This window comes from Topomyia yanbarensis, chromosome 3 (assembly GCF_030247195.1).
Source record: "Topomyia yanbarensis strain Yona2022 chromosome 3, ASM3024719v1, whole genome shotgun sequence".
In the NCBI taxonomy this organism is placed as follows: domain Eukaryota; kingdom Metazoa; phylum Arthropoda; class Insecta; order Diptera; family Culicidae; genus Topomyia; species Topomyia yanbarensis.
The window spans coordinates 392,096,529-392,113,412 of NC_080672.1; the positions used below are offsets into that span (position 1 = coordinate 392,096,529).

General features: G+C 41.4%; 2 protein-coding genes across 5 annotated transcripts; both read right to left on the bottom strand.

Annotated features, from left to right (window-relative positions):
* Nucleotides 1–997: 997 nt before the first annotated feature.
* On the bottom strand, nucleotides 998–3,056 carry LOC131691955 (uncharacterized). 4 transcript variants are annotated; one of them, XM_058978737.1, is made up of 4 exons: nucleotides 2,876–3,056; nucleotides 2,080–2,735; nucleotides 1,402–1,866; nucleotides 998–1,335 (listed from the first exon to the last, which is right to left on the bottom strand). In XM_058978737.1, exons 2-4 carry the CDS (start codon nucleotides 2,722–2,724, stop codon nucleotides 1,129–1,131), a joined length of 1,317 nt encoding a protein of 438 aa, XP_058834720.1. In that variant the 5' UTR covers nucleotides 2,725–2,735; nucleotides 2,876–3,056; the 3' UTR covers nucleotides 998–1,128. The 4 variants fall into 4 exon arrangements, with proteins under 4 accessions (XP_058834720.1, XP_058834721.1, XP_058834719.1 ...); XM_058978738.1 differs by having other exon boundaries at nucleotides 1,395–1,866; nucleotides 2,876–3,055; XM_058978736.1 differs by having other exon boundaries at nucleotides 998–1,866; nucleotides 2,080–2,732.
* Nucleotides 3,057–5,417: 2,361 nt separating this feature from the next.
* LOC131688738 (uncharacterized) lies at nucleotides 5,418–7,975 on the bottom strand. The gene is made up of 2 exons (XM_058973223.1): nucleotides 5,558–7,975; nucleotides 5,418–5,491 (listed from the first exon to the last, which is right to left on the bottom strand). Exon 1 carries the CDS (start codon nucleotides 7,823–7,825, stop codon nucleotides 5,771–5,773), a length of 2,055 nt encoding a protein of 684 aa, XP_058829206.1. The 5' UTR covers nucleotides 7,826–7,975; the 3' UTR covers nucleotides 5,418–5,491; nucleotides 5,558–5,770.
* Between the last annotated feature and the right edge of the window lie 8,909 nt (nucleotides 7,976–16,884).

Consider the following 16,884-nt stretch of genomic DNA (forward strand, 5'->3'; position numbering starts at 1 on the left):
AACGATTGTTAACCTGATGCACGGGCTTGTTAGCAATAACGGAGCTGGAAATTAGGTTCATAAAAACAGACGCGGCGAATTTTCAATACGTATTGACCCATGATCATAGATACTAGTCAGATTATTCGTATTGGGGCTAATTTCCGATCAACTATTCATTTTTACGGCAATGTTTTCTCGACTAGATCTGTTCGCACCCTCTCATTCTGCTACTATCGGCAGAAGGCTGATAGCACCCAGTCGTCGCCGGTCTAAGGACCAAATGTCATCGATAGACTTAGACTCGCGTGGAGGCATGAGATAGGAAACTTGTGAGAATTTTGTTATCCCACCGTTTGACGACCCAGCACTACGAATTAGGAAGTAAATGCCGATTAAGACGGATTTACAACAGGGACCAATAAGGACAAGAAACATAAGAACATCCGACCTTAAACCGGAAGAAAGCAATACCGATAACGGCATGCACGCGAGAGAAGGCAAACTAAATGGCCCCCAAGTTGCAGCGAACAATGCTAATACCTCACCGTCGAGGAAAAAGATCTCATCACGCAGCAGCAAACTGTGTTAGCGGACAAACATTTATAGTGATACTTTTTCATATCCACACCTTGTAAAAACATAACAGATCGATGGCTTCCCATTGAGCCGTTTCAAATAAATTAATCAAGCAAAAAATACACCATTCAAAACATATTTTCCAGAAACACACGATTCAAATTTCTGTAACCTCAATATTTCCAACTATATTCAAATATGTTTTCGTTTGAAATTTTAATGTTGCAACATAGATTAACTAATACAGTAGTATTCCTGATAAGTGAAAATGGGCTAGAATTCAGTTGATGATATTGCTCGATAAATACAATGGCGTCTGTTTCATTCTCACTGAGGTCTTGTCCAGTTCGAAAAATTAAGAGCGTAAAATATCTAATTAATAATAGTATAGATACATAATTATAATGGTATATACGTTTATGGCATATCCACAACACCATTTTGAAATTTAACATGTTGTATTAATGAGACCAATTATACAAGTACAAATAATATAGTACAGCAATAGTTTTTATCGTATTTCTGAGTTCCGATCTTCACAAAAAGAGTACACGTGAAATCAATGATTAATTATCGTGTCTTTGGAACGAATACATTCTGACTGTCTAGCGGATGAGCAACCGTTCCAAACGACGAACCGATTGAGCATAAATTTGGTGTTCTCCAGTCGGGTTTATCAGAGTTCTTTTTGGCATGATTGTGGCCAGCAGATTCACGTATAGTTTCGTAGGGATGATGTCGACTATAGTTAATATAACCACGAGGACTGTTAGAACCCTGAAGCGAAATGGATTTATGCGTATTAGCATTGTTGCTGATTGTTTTGTTTGACATACAGCTCACGTTCCCAATTGTATTGTCGGCGTTTTCAGAAAATTTGTCCTTCAACGTTTCGAACTCTTTATTCGAACTGACGTCAATCACAATCTGTTCACCGCTTTGATTTTTTGATCCACCACTGCTTTTCTCATTACAGAATTGGATAGTGTTTTTTGGATGTAATTCCTCTTCGAACATTTCATCGTCGAACGACTCCTTCATCCATAAAATTTTTTGCATTTTTTGAGAGCTTGTCGATAAGAATGGCAAACTTGTATTGTCACTACTCTTTGTTCTATTTTCTAATTCTTCCTTCGTATTGATAAGTCTAAAGGATACGGCAAGTTCTTTTTGAATTTTTGGTAAACATATCTCTATCCATTTAACTGAAGATGGGCCGAAACAAGGAACGAGCAGATAACCGTCAACGAATAATCTTTCACCTAGCTTCACTGCTAGCCCTCCTAGCGTGCTATCACCGTCTGCCACCTGTAGAAAAGATAAATTTGCAGTAAGTTACCTAAACAAGTACTTCATCGTTTAACAATTGGAGTAAAAGTTGACTTCAATAATAAAAAATGCCCTTCATTGACATACTAATTTGACCTTAGTTTTAAAAACTTCTGATTTAGAATGAACAAAGCTGTAACCGTAATATTCTATTTAAGATCATAGACAAAAAATATTTGTGGAAAAATTCACCTGTTGGTCGATGATATCTTTCATTTTGCTAGCTTGGCTTTCAGTCAGAACAGTCTCCGGATATTCTTCGGGAACAATTCGCACGGCTATAGGAATCACGTGCTTACGTATGCTGTTATCCAAAAACATAGGAAAAGGAGCATATGCAGCAGCTTCCTGCTCAGTATAATCGCCATCGACGATCAGCCGCTGGTAACGATTTTGAGCACCTACGCTCATATTCGTTGGTTTTGGGATTGGTTTTCGTGAATACAATGATTGCTTATCTGGGTGAATACGGCGCAATTCTTCCATAGGCAAGTGAGAGTGTTCCACAGCATAATCCCATTTGTATTCTCGACACAAAAGCCACTTACAACGCTTTCTAGATTCGTCGTCCAGGATGTTGAAGATGATTCGAACATCTTCGGGAACCCTTTTATTTACTGGTTTGATGTCCTCATGCATCACAATGAAGCATTCGAACTCGTGTTCCGCCAGCCAAGCAGCCTGTGATTTCTGGTATCCTCGGGACAGAAGCCACCGCGATCGTTTTCCTCTCAATACGCCAGGGTCCCTGCTGGAGTGTGATAGTGTGCTAATCTTACGATTTGTTCTAATACCATCAGAAACTTGCCCAGGTTGTACAGCGAACCGAGATGTCATGCTCCTGTCTCCTGAATGTGAAAGATCAAGGATGGTCACAAAAATTTGCCTCACTTGTTTGTATTTGTTAACTTTACGATAACCTGTCGGCATATGCCTTAACTCAGGTCAAGGAAGCTTAGTGTAAAAAAAACTTGTATATTAATTTTACCTTCTTTGTAAACCACCTTCTTTTCTACGTTTGCTCTTTGTTTAACACCTTGTTTTGATTGAATCCTGAAAGATTGGATCGATTAAATTAATATCAGATCCTCGTAGATTAAAACAATGTTATCGAGTCACGCATTCACTGTTTTGACAGTTCGATTGTTTATCAACACACTCATTCAAAACTACTCAAAATTCGAGTTTCTAATACTTATGGCGTTTTGCTTGAACTCGAAACTGAGTCAGGTCAGTTCAAACATTTTGACAGCAGTTGGGGTTAGAAACTGACTCAGTTTCGCTTCAAGCAAAAACGGCATTAATTTCAAAAACAGAAGCGATTTGCAAAAAGAATAATATTTTGATTTGAGTAGAACTAACTCAACTCTTGAGTAGTCATTAAATTTTCAAGCGGCTGGGTGAAAAACTTTGGTTACTTGCATTGGATGGGACGCTAACCAAAGAAATAAAAAAGGTCTAAAAGTACAAGAATCGATGAGAAAACATTCAGAAACTGAAACGTTAGTTTCTATAAGTTTTATTGATGTTTTGGGGTAACGTTCTTTCATTTTCTTGTAGCTCCTGCCGTTACTAAGAGTTCCGGTTCACAGCGAGTAAAGGTAGCGAAAAGATCTCGAAAAAGATTTTTAGGCATAGCCATAACGCCAAAGGATTCAGGTTACTGAAGTTTTAAATACTGATTAATTTGTTAGTATTATTAGGTATACGGAATAGTTATTTCCCAGTAGTAAAAAGTACTTAAAGTTGACATGATCTCACTCTAGGAATGTATAACAAATTTGCATCAAATTAGAAAAAATGCATTTTATTTCCATTTTCACATCAACTTTGCACTCCCTCGCAGGAAAGTCTGTTCAATAAACGTCCTACGCTGATCCACTTTTCCAGTAGATTGTCTACAGGTTGTTTGAACTCCAAGACATTAAGCCATGTGCTACTTTTAGTCATTTAATTTCTTATTTTATTCATAATTAGAATACAATCGCCCAATACATTGCGTTCTGTCGAATATATCAAACAAATTGCAATTGCCAATATTGACTTTTATGGTGGCCCTCCGCTTTTGTAGCTTGAGGTTTTCCAATCGTACGTATTCGCGAACGATTTGGTGGAGCCTTTTTTCTGGCTAGATGTTAAACGATAGAAGCTATTGGCAAAAACTATACCAGTGGGAAAGTCTGGCTGACCCTTCATTGTGTCGTTCAAATGGCTGCAATCGGGTAGCCTAAACCCGTAGACTGGGTCGCCTTTTACAGCTGCTTTGCTAGCCTTTGTATGTTTTGCAGCCTTTTCCTTAAGGCTTTTGAAGGCAACATCGAGTGTTTTAATTTCTTTATTTTTCTTCTTCTTGTTTTTCTTCTTTTTCTTCTTAGTACCAATCTGCGTTTCCGTTGTTAGACTTCCTGTAGATTTCTGTTCAGTTAAAGGTACTGTCTGGAGATTTTCCAAGTGGGTTTTCGTGTTTTTGGTAGCACTATTCATCTCACCAGAACACCTACAACAATAAAGAAGTCAGAAAATGTGATACTATACACAGTAAACATGTTAATATAACGAATGGTGTATTCGGACAATTTACAAAGGGCATAGATGTAAAAAGGAAATTTACTAAATAAATTAGAATAACAAAGAGATGTCACGTTCCGTCTGGAATTACAAGTCAGTTGTAAACGATTAGAGCTGAAACAAAAGAGATCGGTTATGCTAGTCTCTGCCATTTACATTTGCTATTGAGGAATTGTTAAATACCATATATCACCATCTAGGGCGAGTTGAGCAGCCCTATTTTCCAAGAATCTATGAACAATTTTCGATCTTTTTGTTTGCACGAATGCTCTGTCATTCACCATTAGATGATATAATACTTCAATTGCGACATAAAACAAATCTTATCTCAAAAAACGCAAAAATCCGTCACGGGGCGACGGGATGTCAAAGAACTGAAAATGTTACAAGATTCAAGCTATATGAAATAAACATTCGCATGACGTATGTGTGCGGTAAGTTAAAAATGCATACATCTCCGTAATATTTAACGTCTTTTTAACTATTTCAAACATAAAAATAATTTAACAAGACTTTATAGTTTCCACAAAAAATCTGCAAAAATAGCTCTACAGCATGGGGCAAAATGAGCACCACACAAATCTCATATGAATTTCTGCATTAAATCCCGAAAAGTTATCCCTATGTAAACGTTTTATACCTAAAGTTACTACGAACGATGAATAATATTTGCTCAAGAAAATTACTCGCAAAGATATTATTAAAACAAAATGATAATTTGTATCTAATAGTTCCGAAAATGCTCTTAAAAAACTATAACATGAATTTCATTGGCAACTAAAAATGTCACCAAATCAATGGAAAATATGTGTTCCGGAGAACAAGAAGACGGGGCGCGTGAAGATCCGAAATCTGTTTAGCAGATCGCAAACAACAAATCACAATTTGTGATTTCGATTCAGCTTTTAGCTGCAATTATATTTGTTTAGATAAAAGTAATGCAGTTATACAATAAAGACTTACATAAATCGGTATTCGTTCAATTGCATACGCTATCTCCCGCTTTTAGTGCAAACTAACTCTATCGTACGCGAATCTAGGTTAGGATAAATTTCCAATTAGCTTATATTTTAATTATTGCAATTGAATCAAATTTACTTACAGTAGTGTTTCGCAGTAGTTCTAAGATAGGTTAAGTTTTACACTAGATATTAAGTTTTAACTAGTTAATAAGTTTTACACTAGCCAATAAATTTTAGGGTTTAGGTTTAGAAATAGAAATTCTTCCGCACGCTGTTCATCTTTTCCTTTTTCTGATTCTGACACTTCTTCCTCTCTACACTCTAAATCTTTCCTCTCTCTAAATGTGTAAATCCTACTCGTGTATGTCCGTGCTCCCAGTTCCGACCATGTCCGTACTGCCAGTTCCAACAATGTACGTGCTGCCAGTTCCAACATTGTCCGTGCTGCCAGTTCCAACATCCTCCCCCCCGTAACACTGGCCACCAGGTTCAGTTTTACGATCCACCTCCAAGACAGCCAACCTCGAGACAGGTCTACGCACAACCCCCCTCGCAGTTTGTACAATCGCTTGACGAATCTTCCCATCCGCTCCTTTGATGACTAACTGCACGCGACCTCGTTCCCAGCCGTTTCTTCTGTCTCCGTCCACGATGTACACCAAGTCTCCTTCGGCGACAGGCTTTACATCCCCGAACCACTTCGTGCGCTTCGTGAGGGTCGGAAGATATTCCCGAGTCCACCTTTTCCAGAAGACGTCTAGTTGAAACTGAATCTGATTCCAGGAGGTCCGCAAGGCTGCCGATGAATCCGTTGGTTCAACCGTTGGCTGACGAACACCGCTTGAGCTCCCCAACAGAAAGTGGTTCGGAGTAATGGCTTCACTTTCTTCGGAAGTCAATGGCAAATACGTCAAGGGACGAGTGTTTACGATCGCCTCCGCTTCTACGACTAACGTCTCCAAAGCTTCGTCGTCCAGCTTACGACAGTTGTTGTAGGCCGTCTCCATCGCGGTTTTGATAGAGCGCACCATTCTTTCCCACGATCCACCCATGTGAGGGGTCGCGGGTGGTATGAATAACCATTTTGTGCTCGTATTGGTGAAGGTTGCTGCAAGCTCTCCTTGTATTTCTTGCATTTGTTCCCTCAACAGTCGGCTAGCACCCTGGAAGTTGGTGCCGTTGTCGCTGTGTATCTCTGCCGGCGAACCCCGTCGACAAACGAAACGCCGTACGCACTTCACGCACGAGTCGGTGCTGAGGCTATGCGCTACTTCTACATGAACGGCTCTAATGGTCAGGCATGTAAACACAGCGATCCAACGCTTTGCGTTGCTTCTCCCGATTTTCACGAGTAGCGGTCCGAAGAAATCGAGGCCCACATAAGTGAACGGTTTAGTGAATGCGGCCATGCGTGCTGCCGGTAATGGAGCCATCTGCGGAGTTTGCGGCTTGACCTTATTTATTTTGCACCATTGACAAGCTGTTGCTTGCTGCTTCACTGCTACTCTCAATCTCGGTACATAATACTTTTGGCGTATTTCATTTGTCACGGTTTCGTGGTTACCATGACGAAACTTACGGTGGTAGTCGTCCACCAATAGTGTGGTAAACCTATGATTTCGTGGGAGTATGACCGGAAACTTCGCATCTAGGTCGATATTAGGGGCTTTCCCAATGCGTCCGCCGATCCGGAGCACCCCATAATCATCCACGATCGGAGACAACTGGTAAATTCTGCTGCTCTTGTCCAGAGGTTCCCACTGCTCAGCTGATTTCTGTTGATTTCGCGCTGTTATCGCCATTTCATCGGGAAATGCCTGCCATTGCACCATCCGTATCAATGAGCGTTCTGCCGATTTGAGCTCCTCCGAACTGAATCTTCCATTTACCGCATTCTCGCTGAGTCGCTTCCGTTTCAGGTTCCCCAGAAATCTATGCACGTGGCCGATGGTCCTCACCGCCCGAGAAAGCTTTGAAAATCGATCCAAATCGATTATCAGCGTTGGCAGGATAATTCCGCGGTGCGCATAGCAAGGGCGCAACTCTTCTTCCGTGTCCACGGAACGAATTCTTTGAACAGGCCAACTTGTCTCCGGTTCGCACAAGAATTCTGGACTTTTGAACCACATACTGTCCGTTGTCAATTTTGGGCCTTTACCCCACTTGGTTGCGGCATCAGCAGGGTTAAATTTCGAGGGCACCCATCGCCAGTCACCGGCATCCGTTGTGGTAAGTAACTCTCCAATACGACAGGCCACGAACTGCTTATACCTGCGATGATCCGCTCGAAGCCACGACAGCACAGTAGCCGAATCGGTCCACAAGTACCTTCGCGCTATGGTGAGACTATGAGCTTCTTCCACGAATTTCATCAACCGCGATCCCAAAACAGCTGCTTGCAATTCCATCCTGGGCACTGAGAGGGGCTTCAACGGAGCTACTTTCGCCTTCGCAGCGACCAACGCACATTCGCCTATACCGTGAGGATTCACTACTCGAAAATAAGCAGCTGCGGAGTAAGCTACCTCGCTAGCATCCACAAAACGTGCAGCTGTAGTCCATCATAGTGTTCTAGGGTCGCTTCGTGGAAGTAACACCTGGGTATGCGCACTACGCTAACTTCGCTGAAGAGTCTTGTCCATTTCAGCCAACGCTCAAAGATACTATCGCTGACCACATCATCCCACTCGATTCCCGATCGCCAGACGTCTTGCAGAAGCATCTTACCATGGATATGGAAGAAACTCATAAGTCCCAGTGGGTCAAAGAAACCCATTAGGCATTTCAGCATCTGTCTTTTAGTTGGACGTTGGTTGCCTTCCACCAAGTTCTGGATCTCGTTCGTCATCGTTGTAGAGAAGTGAAGTTCATCTGCTTCCGTACTCCACAGTAGTCCTAGCACGCGCTCGAATCCACCGCCTTGAACGATGGTCTTCGTTTCAGCTGATTTGGTTTCGCCTAAGCCATTTAGCACTTCTGCACTGTTCGAATGCCAGCTTCTCAGTTCGAAGCCTCCTTCATCGTGTATCATGCGCATTTCTCGACTGACGCGCAAGGCTTCTTCAGCGCTCTCAAAACTCTCCAAGCAGTCGTCCACATAATGGTTTTCAACTATGCCCTCCACGGCGCGAGGATATTGTTCCCGAAACTCTTCAGCGTTTTTGTTTTTCACGAATTGCGCTGATGCGGGTGAGCACGTTGATCCAAACGTCGCCACATCCATCAAGAAGATCTCCGGACGGTGTGAAGGATCCGAACGCCAGAGGAATCGCTGAGAATGGCGATCTTCTTTGCGTATGGAGATTTGATGGAACATCTCTTTGATGTCTGCGGTAACTCCAACTTTGAACTGGCGGAAACGTAACAGGACCGCTGGTAACGAAGTCAGTTGATCGGGACCTTTCAGAAGCGCCGTATTGAGAGAAATTCCACCGACCTTTGCCGCTGCATCCCAAATTATTCGCACTTTGTCTGGCTTCCGAGGATTCGTCACCAGTCCTAGTGGCAGATACCAGACTCGTTTCAGGTCCGCATTGAGTAGTTCCTCCTTTGAAGCGAGATGGGCGTAGCCTTTTGTTTGGTATGCAGTCAACTGCTCCTGAACGATCTCCTTAAGCTTCGGTTCTCGTGACAGTTTCTTCTCCAGGCATTCCAGTCGGCTTATAGCCATATTGTAGCTATCAGGGAACTCAATATGGTCATACTTCCATAGCAGCCCCGTTTCGAAGCGTTTGCCAATACGAGTTGTCGTTTGTTCCAGGATACGATGGGCACGCTTCTCTTCTTCTGACACAAGCACGGTCACCGCCTTAGCCGCGACATCCTCTAGCGCGAAATAATCTCTCACTGTGTTATGCAGCTCTTGAGTTACAGTGCAACCGCATGAATGACAGTTCACTGTATGTGTTGTTCCCTCACCCGTCTTTCCGCCGTAGACGCACCAGCCCAATCTGGTTTTGACAGCAACGGGTTCGTAACGTAGGCCTTCTTTAGTTCGTAGTGGAACAATCAGATTTAAGTTATTTACTCCTATCAACAGTCTGGGTGTTGCATCTTCATAGCTGGCAATCGGAAGTCCTTGGAGATGACGATACTGGTTGACCAAGCGTTCAAATGATACTGTTTGTTTTGGAAGAGACAACTCCTTCACTGTACGTGCATCTTCTACCTCGTACTCCTTATTTCCGTTCACCGCCGAGATCGTCAGAGAAATTTGTTTTGATGCTGATTCCATCCTCGTCACGTTTCCGGTCCACATCAGACACAAAGGCTTCGTAATCCCGTTGGCGCCGAGCTCGTTTGCTAGTTTATCTTCGACAAGCGTCAGTGACGATCCTTCGTCGAGAAAAGCGAACGTGTTAATGGTAGCTTTACTCCCGCGTAACACCACAGGCACAATACGAAACAGGATGACTTGTTCGAGTACTCTATGCGTGAAGTTTCCCGCTGAATGTTGGAGTTGGCCGTTCAAGACTTGATTGTTTCGTGCTGCGTGCAGTAGAGGATGATGACGATACTCGCAACCCTGGATGCCACACGAGCCCTTGCTGCGACAGCTACGTTTCCCGTGGGCATTCAAGCAGTTTCGGCAAAGTCCGTTCGTATTCACGTACCTCCAACGTTCTTCCATAGGCAGCGCTTTGAACATTCCACAATCCTGAATACGATGACCAGGTTTTCTACACGAATAGCACAACCTATCCGGAACAACGGCGGCTACTGGATTAGCAGCGTGTGTGTTAATCGATCCTCTAGTTCTTTGATTCGTTTTCTCCGGCGGCTTGTTCACTTTTGTCATTGTCACTCTACCCACAGAAGTCATCACACTGGACATGAAACTGGCGAAAGTTTTCAAATTGACTTCTCGGCAGTTTTTCAGATGTGCACCCCATTCCATTTTAACGTGAGCGGGAAGCTTCCCGACAAGCTCCGTCAACAAGGACGGATTCGATAAATGTTCACGTTGACCGGCAGCTTCCAAGTGGTCGCAAAGAGTTCGTACCACCATACCAAAATCGATAAGGGATTCCAATTTTTCGGATTTCGGTGCAGCGACAGAACGAACCTTTTCAAGAAGTGCGTCGATTAAAAGCTCAGGCCTACCAAAGAGAAAATGCAGGTCCTCCAACACGTGGGGAACACACTCAGGTAGAACCAAACGACTCTGGACAGCTTCGTATGCAGCACCTTTCAAGCAGCGTTGTAAACGTGTTAAATTTTCGGCACTCGAATATCCACAAGCAAGCGTAGTTGTCATAAAGCTGCTTATGAATACGGGCCAGTCGGTTGGGTTGCCCGAAAAGGGGGGTAATTCTTTCGTCATCACCTGTCGGGCTGCTAACTGCGAGGGGGTTGGAACAAATGTAGACATATTCAAAAGCCCTTGAGGAACTGGGACTGTTCCAAACGAAGGGTTCGGTTGTACCTGCTCTATACACACATTCCTCGTTAGATTCTTTGGGAATACAGCATCACTCTTTTGGTTCATTAGTAATGCCGAGGGAATTTGAATGTTCCCGAACTGCTCGGTTAATTGAGCAATATTATCCTCGCAACACAGTTGGGCTTTCACTTTATTTTTACTATGTGGTGGCTTACCTGGTACTACGGGGGGTAAAGGGTTACCTGCGGGGTTGTGGGTAACGCTTACTACGGCTTGCTCAACGTTGGTTCCCTTGGGGATTGCACCGGTATCCACCAGTTGGATTTGCTTATAATTACCGGCACCTGGAACGGAGTAGCCGTATTGGCCAGCTGGATTTACTGCTGACAATGACGTACGCTGAAGTACGTTTGGTAACGAAGGATGCCTCAGCGGACTCTGGACTTGTCCTACCTGTGGCATCACTGTCCTACCGGGGTAGCAACTGTCTTTCGTGTTCCCCTCGAACTGGGATGTTTGCTGCGGCATTGACAGCGAGGCTGTTTCTAGATTGGTTGAGAATCTAACGGCACCTGCTGCTTGTTCAGCGCATTCTTCCATCCACTGACGCACCTGGTCGATACTCTGCCGCTTGCTTATCCGGCTGCGGTCCGTGTGTTCTTCCTCACATTCCAGTTGGGCCTTTCTAAGTTGGAACATTTGTGACAGATGTCGTTTTTCCGCTTCCAACATTTGTTTTTCCAAGGCTCGTTTCGCTTCAAGCTCCTCTAGTTGTAGCGCTAATCGAGCGGCTCGAGTGGCTGACGATACCGTACGGATGCTTACGTTATCTGGGGTGCATTTACGACACGACCACGGACGGCCTTCAACCGACTCCGATACACCAGCGCACGACATATGCCACCACGCGTCGCATTTGTCACACTGCACAAAATTATCCGCACTATCCGGACGGTCGCAATTCGCACAGCTCGAAGCAACGCCTCCGGTTGGCGTCTGTGGGGTCTCGTTATTACCACTTGTTGCCATATTATCGATCCGTTGGACGATTTATCTAAAAGTTTTGTTCCGGAGAACAAGAAGACGGGGCGCGTGAAGATCCGAAATCTGTTTAGCAGATCGCAAACAACAAATCACAATTTGTGATTTCGATTCAGCTTTTAGCTGCAATTATATTTGTTTAGATAAAAGTAATGCAGTTATACAATAAAGACTTACATAAATCGGTATTCGTTCAATTGCATACGCTATCTCCCGCTTTTAGTGCAAACTAACTCTATCGTACGCGAATCTAGGTTAGGATAAATTTCCAATTAGCTTATATTTTAATTATTGCAATTGAATCAAATTTACTTACAGTAGTGTTTCGCAGTAGTTCTAAGATAGGTTAAGTTTTACACTAGATATTAAGTTTTAACTAGTTAATAAGTTTTACACTAGCCAATAAATTTTAGGGTTTAGGTTTAGAAATAGAAATTCTTCCGCACGCTGTTCATCTTTTCCTTTTTCTGATTCTGACACTTCTTCCTCTCTACACTCTAAATCTTTCCTCTCTCTAAATGTGTAAATCCTACTCGTGTATGTCCGTGCTCCCAGTTCCGACCATGTCCGTACTGCCAGTTCCAACAATGTACGTGCTGCCAGTTCCAACATTGTCCGTGCTGCCAGTTCCAACAATATGATTATTATTAATTGAGTGAAATCAATTTAAAATTTTGTGATAAAATATAATCTTTAGCGACATGATCATATTGCCCCTTAAGATTGCTGATATTGCCCCACGAGGTTTTACCAAGCCAAAAATCGATCATTACAATGATTATTTTAAAAGATTTTGAATTTTCTTCAGAAGTTTAATAACTGCATATGAAGAATATGTTGTATTCTACCAATAGAGAGAAATTTGAGATTATTTTTATATTTTGCTGCAGATATATTTGCCTTCAACCTTAGGGTGCTCATATTGCCTCACTTTCCCCTACGGTCTATTCAGTCTAGGACAGGACTCGCGGATACAAAAAAAACTTAACGTCAAAAATATGTGAGGCAGAAAGAGAACAATCAATTTTACTGCTCAGCATAAAACTGTTACAGTAAATTTACATTAAATTTTAAGGACTCGAAGCGGCGCAAAGCCGCTGACTGAGGATTCGCCGAACGAGGTCTTGATTAACCCTTCGCCGGAATTGCAAGCAAACCTGTGATCCTCTCGTTTGCCCGGTTTACTAAAAAATAGAGGCTATAGCTAGCTGAAAGCCGACTGAGCGGCAGTAAAGTCGGGCAGTGTACCAGAAATCGATGTGGCGTAGCCACATTAGTGAACCGAACACTGACTGTGGTTACGCCACATCGCTTTCTGGTGCACTGTCCGACTTCACTGCCACTCAGTCGTCTTTCAACTAGCTGTAGCCTCTATGTTTGAGTAAACCGGGCAAACGAGAGGATCACAGGATTACGTATAACTCCAGCGGCGGCTCGATCAGCACCTGCATAAACTTTAAAACACTTTCATTGTGTGCTATTAACCACTACTTATTTGTACAGTTTATTAAACTTTGGTTTATTTACGTTAACATACACCAATACAGAACACATTAAAAATGGACCTCTATCACTAAAGTCTCTAAACAAGACAATTACCCTTAAACAGAATAGTGTCGCAATTAGGATAAACCAAACTAAAATATTGTAATCTCTTTTGCTTGTAATTGTAATTTATTAATTAATCGCACGGTAACCTGTTGGTTTGGTGTTGCTTATGTATAGAGCTGAGAGAACTTACTATTTACTGTTGTCACAATACACGCAGCATGCAAAATCAATGTGCAGTCTCCAGATAGATAGCTTTTCAGACTTGCCAAATCCAAATGTTGTGTGTTAAAATTGGGTCATTAAATGAGAAAAAAAAGTCGTTTTTTATTACTTACCTCGATAAAGCTGATTTTCGTGATTGCAACAATGTTTTTTTCCAACTCAGGAAACGTGAAAATAATATTAAAATTTAAAATAAAGAAATATGTTGACAGTCTGGATTTGACACTATAGGAAGGATTTGACATATCGAATTTCACGACAAATGATGCCCTGTCAGAAAAAATTAGGGCATGTTTTCTCGGTTTTCCCAGAGGGTTATTGTTATTTGACATAAACACCATCCATTGCATATAGTTTTTCTTTCATTTTGGGTGTTGTCCTGATAGGAGATGTAAACAACCGCAGTTTTCCTATGTATGGTTGCCAAGTTTACATAAGATTTATTTTAAAAAACAAAAAAATCGTTTTTACGTATTACAACGAATTTTTTTTTGAAATAATGTTATATTATGTATATTGGACCTAAAATTTATCGAATGGAACGGAAAACTATATATAGCTTAATGACCCAATTAGGTACTCGTAATTCGGCTACAAACTGCAAAACCGGCTGGATGTTGTTGGCTCGAATCAAAACTTGTCAAAAGTAAACAAAGGTCATTCCGTAGCGTCAAACTGGCGCCCAGGTGGCGAAATCGTTAGAGTTCAACGGGTTCAACCAAGACGGATATAGGTGTGCACATTTTTTTATGTGTGTGAGTGCGGTTGTCATTTTTCTTTGATGGAACCGAAAAAACAAAAGGATATGAAGAAGAAAAGCACAGACAGTTGACGTAGTGGGACCTTCTGTTACCATATGTTTTGTTTCGGATCGGTCATAGTTAAACGGTTTTTAGGTAAAAAGTGTCCATAAGTGTTCTAATCGATAGATCCGAAATGAAGCTTAGCTTTTTCTCACTCTTTCACTTCTTAACTTGCTTGACCTGATTCAAAGTCTGTACTAACAGGTTATCGTGCTCAATAAAATTACAAATCACAAATTACTTTTCATCGTGCGCTAAAGAATCAGAATGCTCGTTCGCATGTTGATGTTTACTTCAAGCACCCCAGCCGCCAAGATGGAGAGAAAGGTGGGAACATTTGGCACTTTTGAGTGTATTAGTATTATACTTGCAAAATTAAGCATGGCAGCCGGGGCCCTTGAAGTAAACATGAACATCCGAATGAGCATCCTGATACTTTGGTGCACGATAAAAAGTGAGAAAAGCCCGAGCTTCACTTCGGATCTATCGATTAGAACACTTATGGACACTTTTTACCTCGAAAAAAAACGATTAAATTAACTATGACCGAACCGAAACAAAACTTATGGCAACAGAAAGGCCCACTACGTCATTTGTTTGTGCTTTTCTTCTTCATATCCTCTTGTTTATTCGACCTCATCTAAGAAAAATGACAACCGCACTCACACACAGAAAAAAATGTGCACACCTGTATCCGTCTTGCCCAGCCGCCATGCTTAATTTTGCAAGTATAATACTAATACACTCAAAAGTGTCAAATGTTCCCTCCTTTCTCTCCATCTTGGGTATTCATCGGGTTCGACAACAGAACGGAGCGATGCAAGGGGATTCTTAGGTAGACCGTCGAGATGAAAGAAAGTATCACCCGCGCGAGAAACAACACGCAGAAAAATAATTTTTAATATCAAATAATATGAGGGCTGAAATAATAAATTTACCAAGTTGTTCTGTGTTCAATAAAAAATGCATGTTTATATAAATAAAACAATTGTTGAAATAACTGAAAAATTTATTGGATCAAACATGGAAAATAGTTGGACTAAAATTTTTTTTGTTGATTTTATCGTAACAACAATCGAAACAACAAAAAACTTTGTTAAATCAATATGCTCGTTTTGTTGAATAAAACTAATAAAATATTTGGATCAATGCATGTCAAATGTTCAATACAAAAAACAATTTTGTTAAATCAAATATTTTTTATTGCTTTAAACATAACAAATATTTGAATCAACGCATAGCAAATATTGAAGCAAAACCAATTTTATTTTATATAAAATTTGCCAATTCTTTAATAGGAACCAAAGACCAACTGTCATGGTGGCAAGTTTAGAACAAACCATTACTCGCTGACAACAGATCACATCAATATAAATGAACTTCACAAAGTAAATATTGGCCGTTGACTTATCGGCCCTTCTTTAAAAACAGGCTACAAATGCATTAATTTTACGCAGTCAAATCATTCTGGAACCGGTTCGGAATCCTGAAGGGATTCAGTATGGCCCAGTCAAACCCATTCCGGAATCGGTTAGGAATTCTGAATGGATTCATTATGAGTTCCAGCTCAAAGGCAACAACAGATTCCGACTCAATCGTTTGTTGCATTTTAACGGGAATCCATAATGCGTATGACGTACCTTTGGCCGTGCGCGTGGTTTATTCCAGATATGTGCTATAATGTGGAGTTTCAGAGTCTCGGCTTTTCCAAAAAGATTGCAGAAGGCGCACGAATATGATGTGTCTTCCTGTTGGACCAGAGATGGTAAAGTACAGGAAACTGCCCTATACGCCTCGAACGGGTATTATTCGACACAGATCTTTCATTAGGGCCTAAGTCGCAATGTGCTCAAATGGAGAAAAATCAGTTTCAATATTCGGCGATGCTTTTTTAAATGTAACTTTTATTGTAGGTATAAATTATTTTATAATCATGTTTTTTCTAAAGCATCATTGGTTAAACCTTATAACAATATAACAAAGAATTTGATTCCTATGTGCTTTTAGTATTAAGAAACTAAAAAAATGCTTACGCCCAATTTGGATCCCAGTCGTGATTTCGCCCTTCAGCAACCACCATTTGCGAAAGGGCTAAACTGTGTACATAATTTTCAGAAGGGCGCGGTAAATGGGCTAAACTGACTCTGTCTTGCTGGGTAGGGTTGGGTAAATAGGCGAGCTTGACAGTATACTTTTTAATAGGGCTTAGCAAATGGGCGCATAGAAACCCAATGTAAATGAAAGGGCGCGTGCATTTTTTCTTCAAATTTCATGAAAATATCGAAATATTCGAATGTTTATGTGCAACAACTATTGAGTAGACATGATCATAGTAGATATTGCTTATCATTGATATAATAGAACCGCCATTTAAAGAATAATTTTGTGAATAATAACCGTACGCCCGGTTCTGTCAAAAAATGTAAGTTTAGCCTTTATATTCCATATTATGTACGTACACACCACA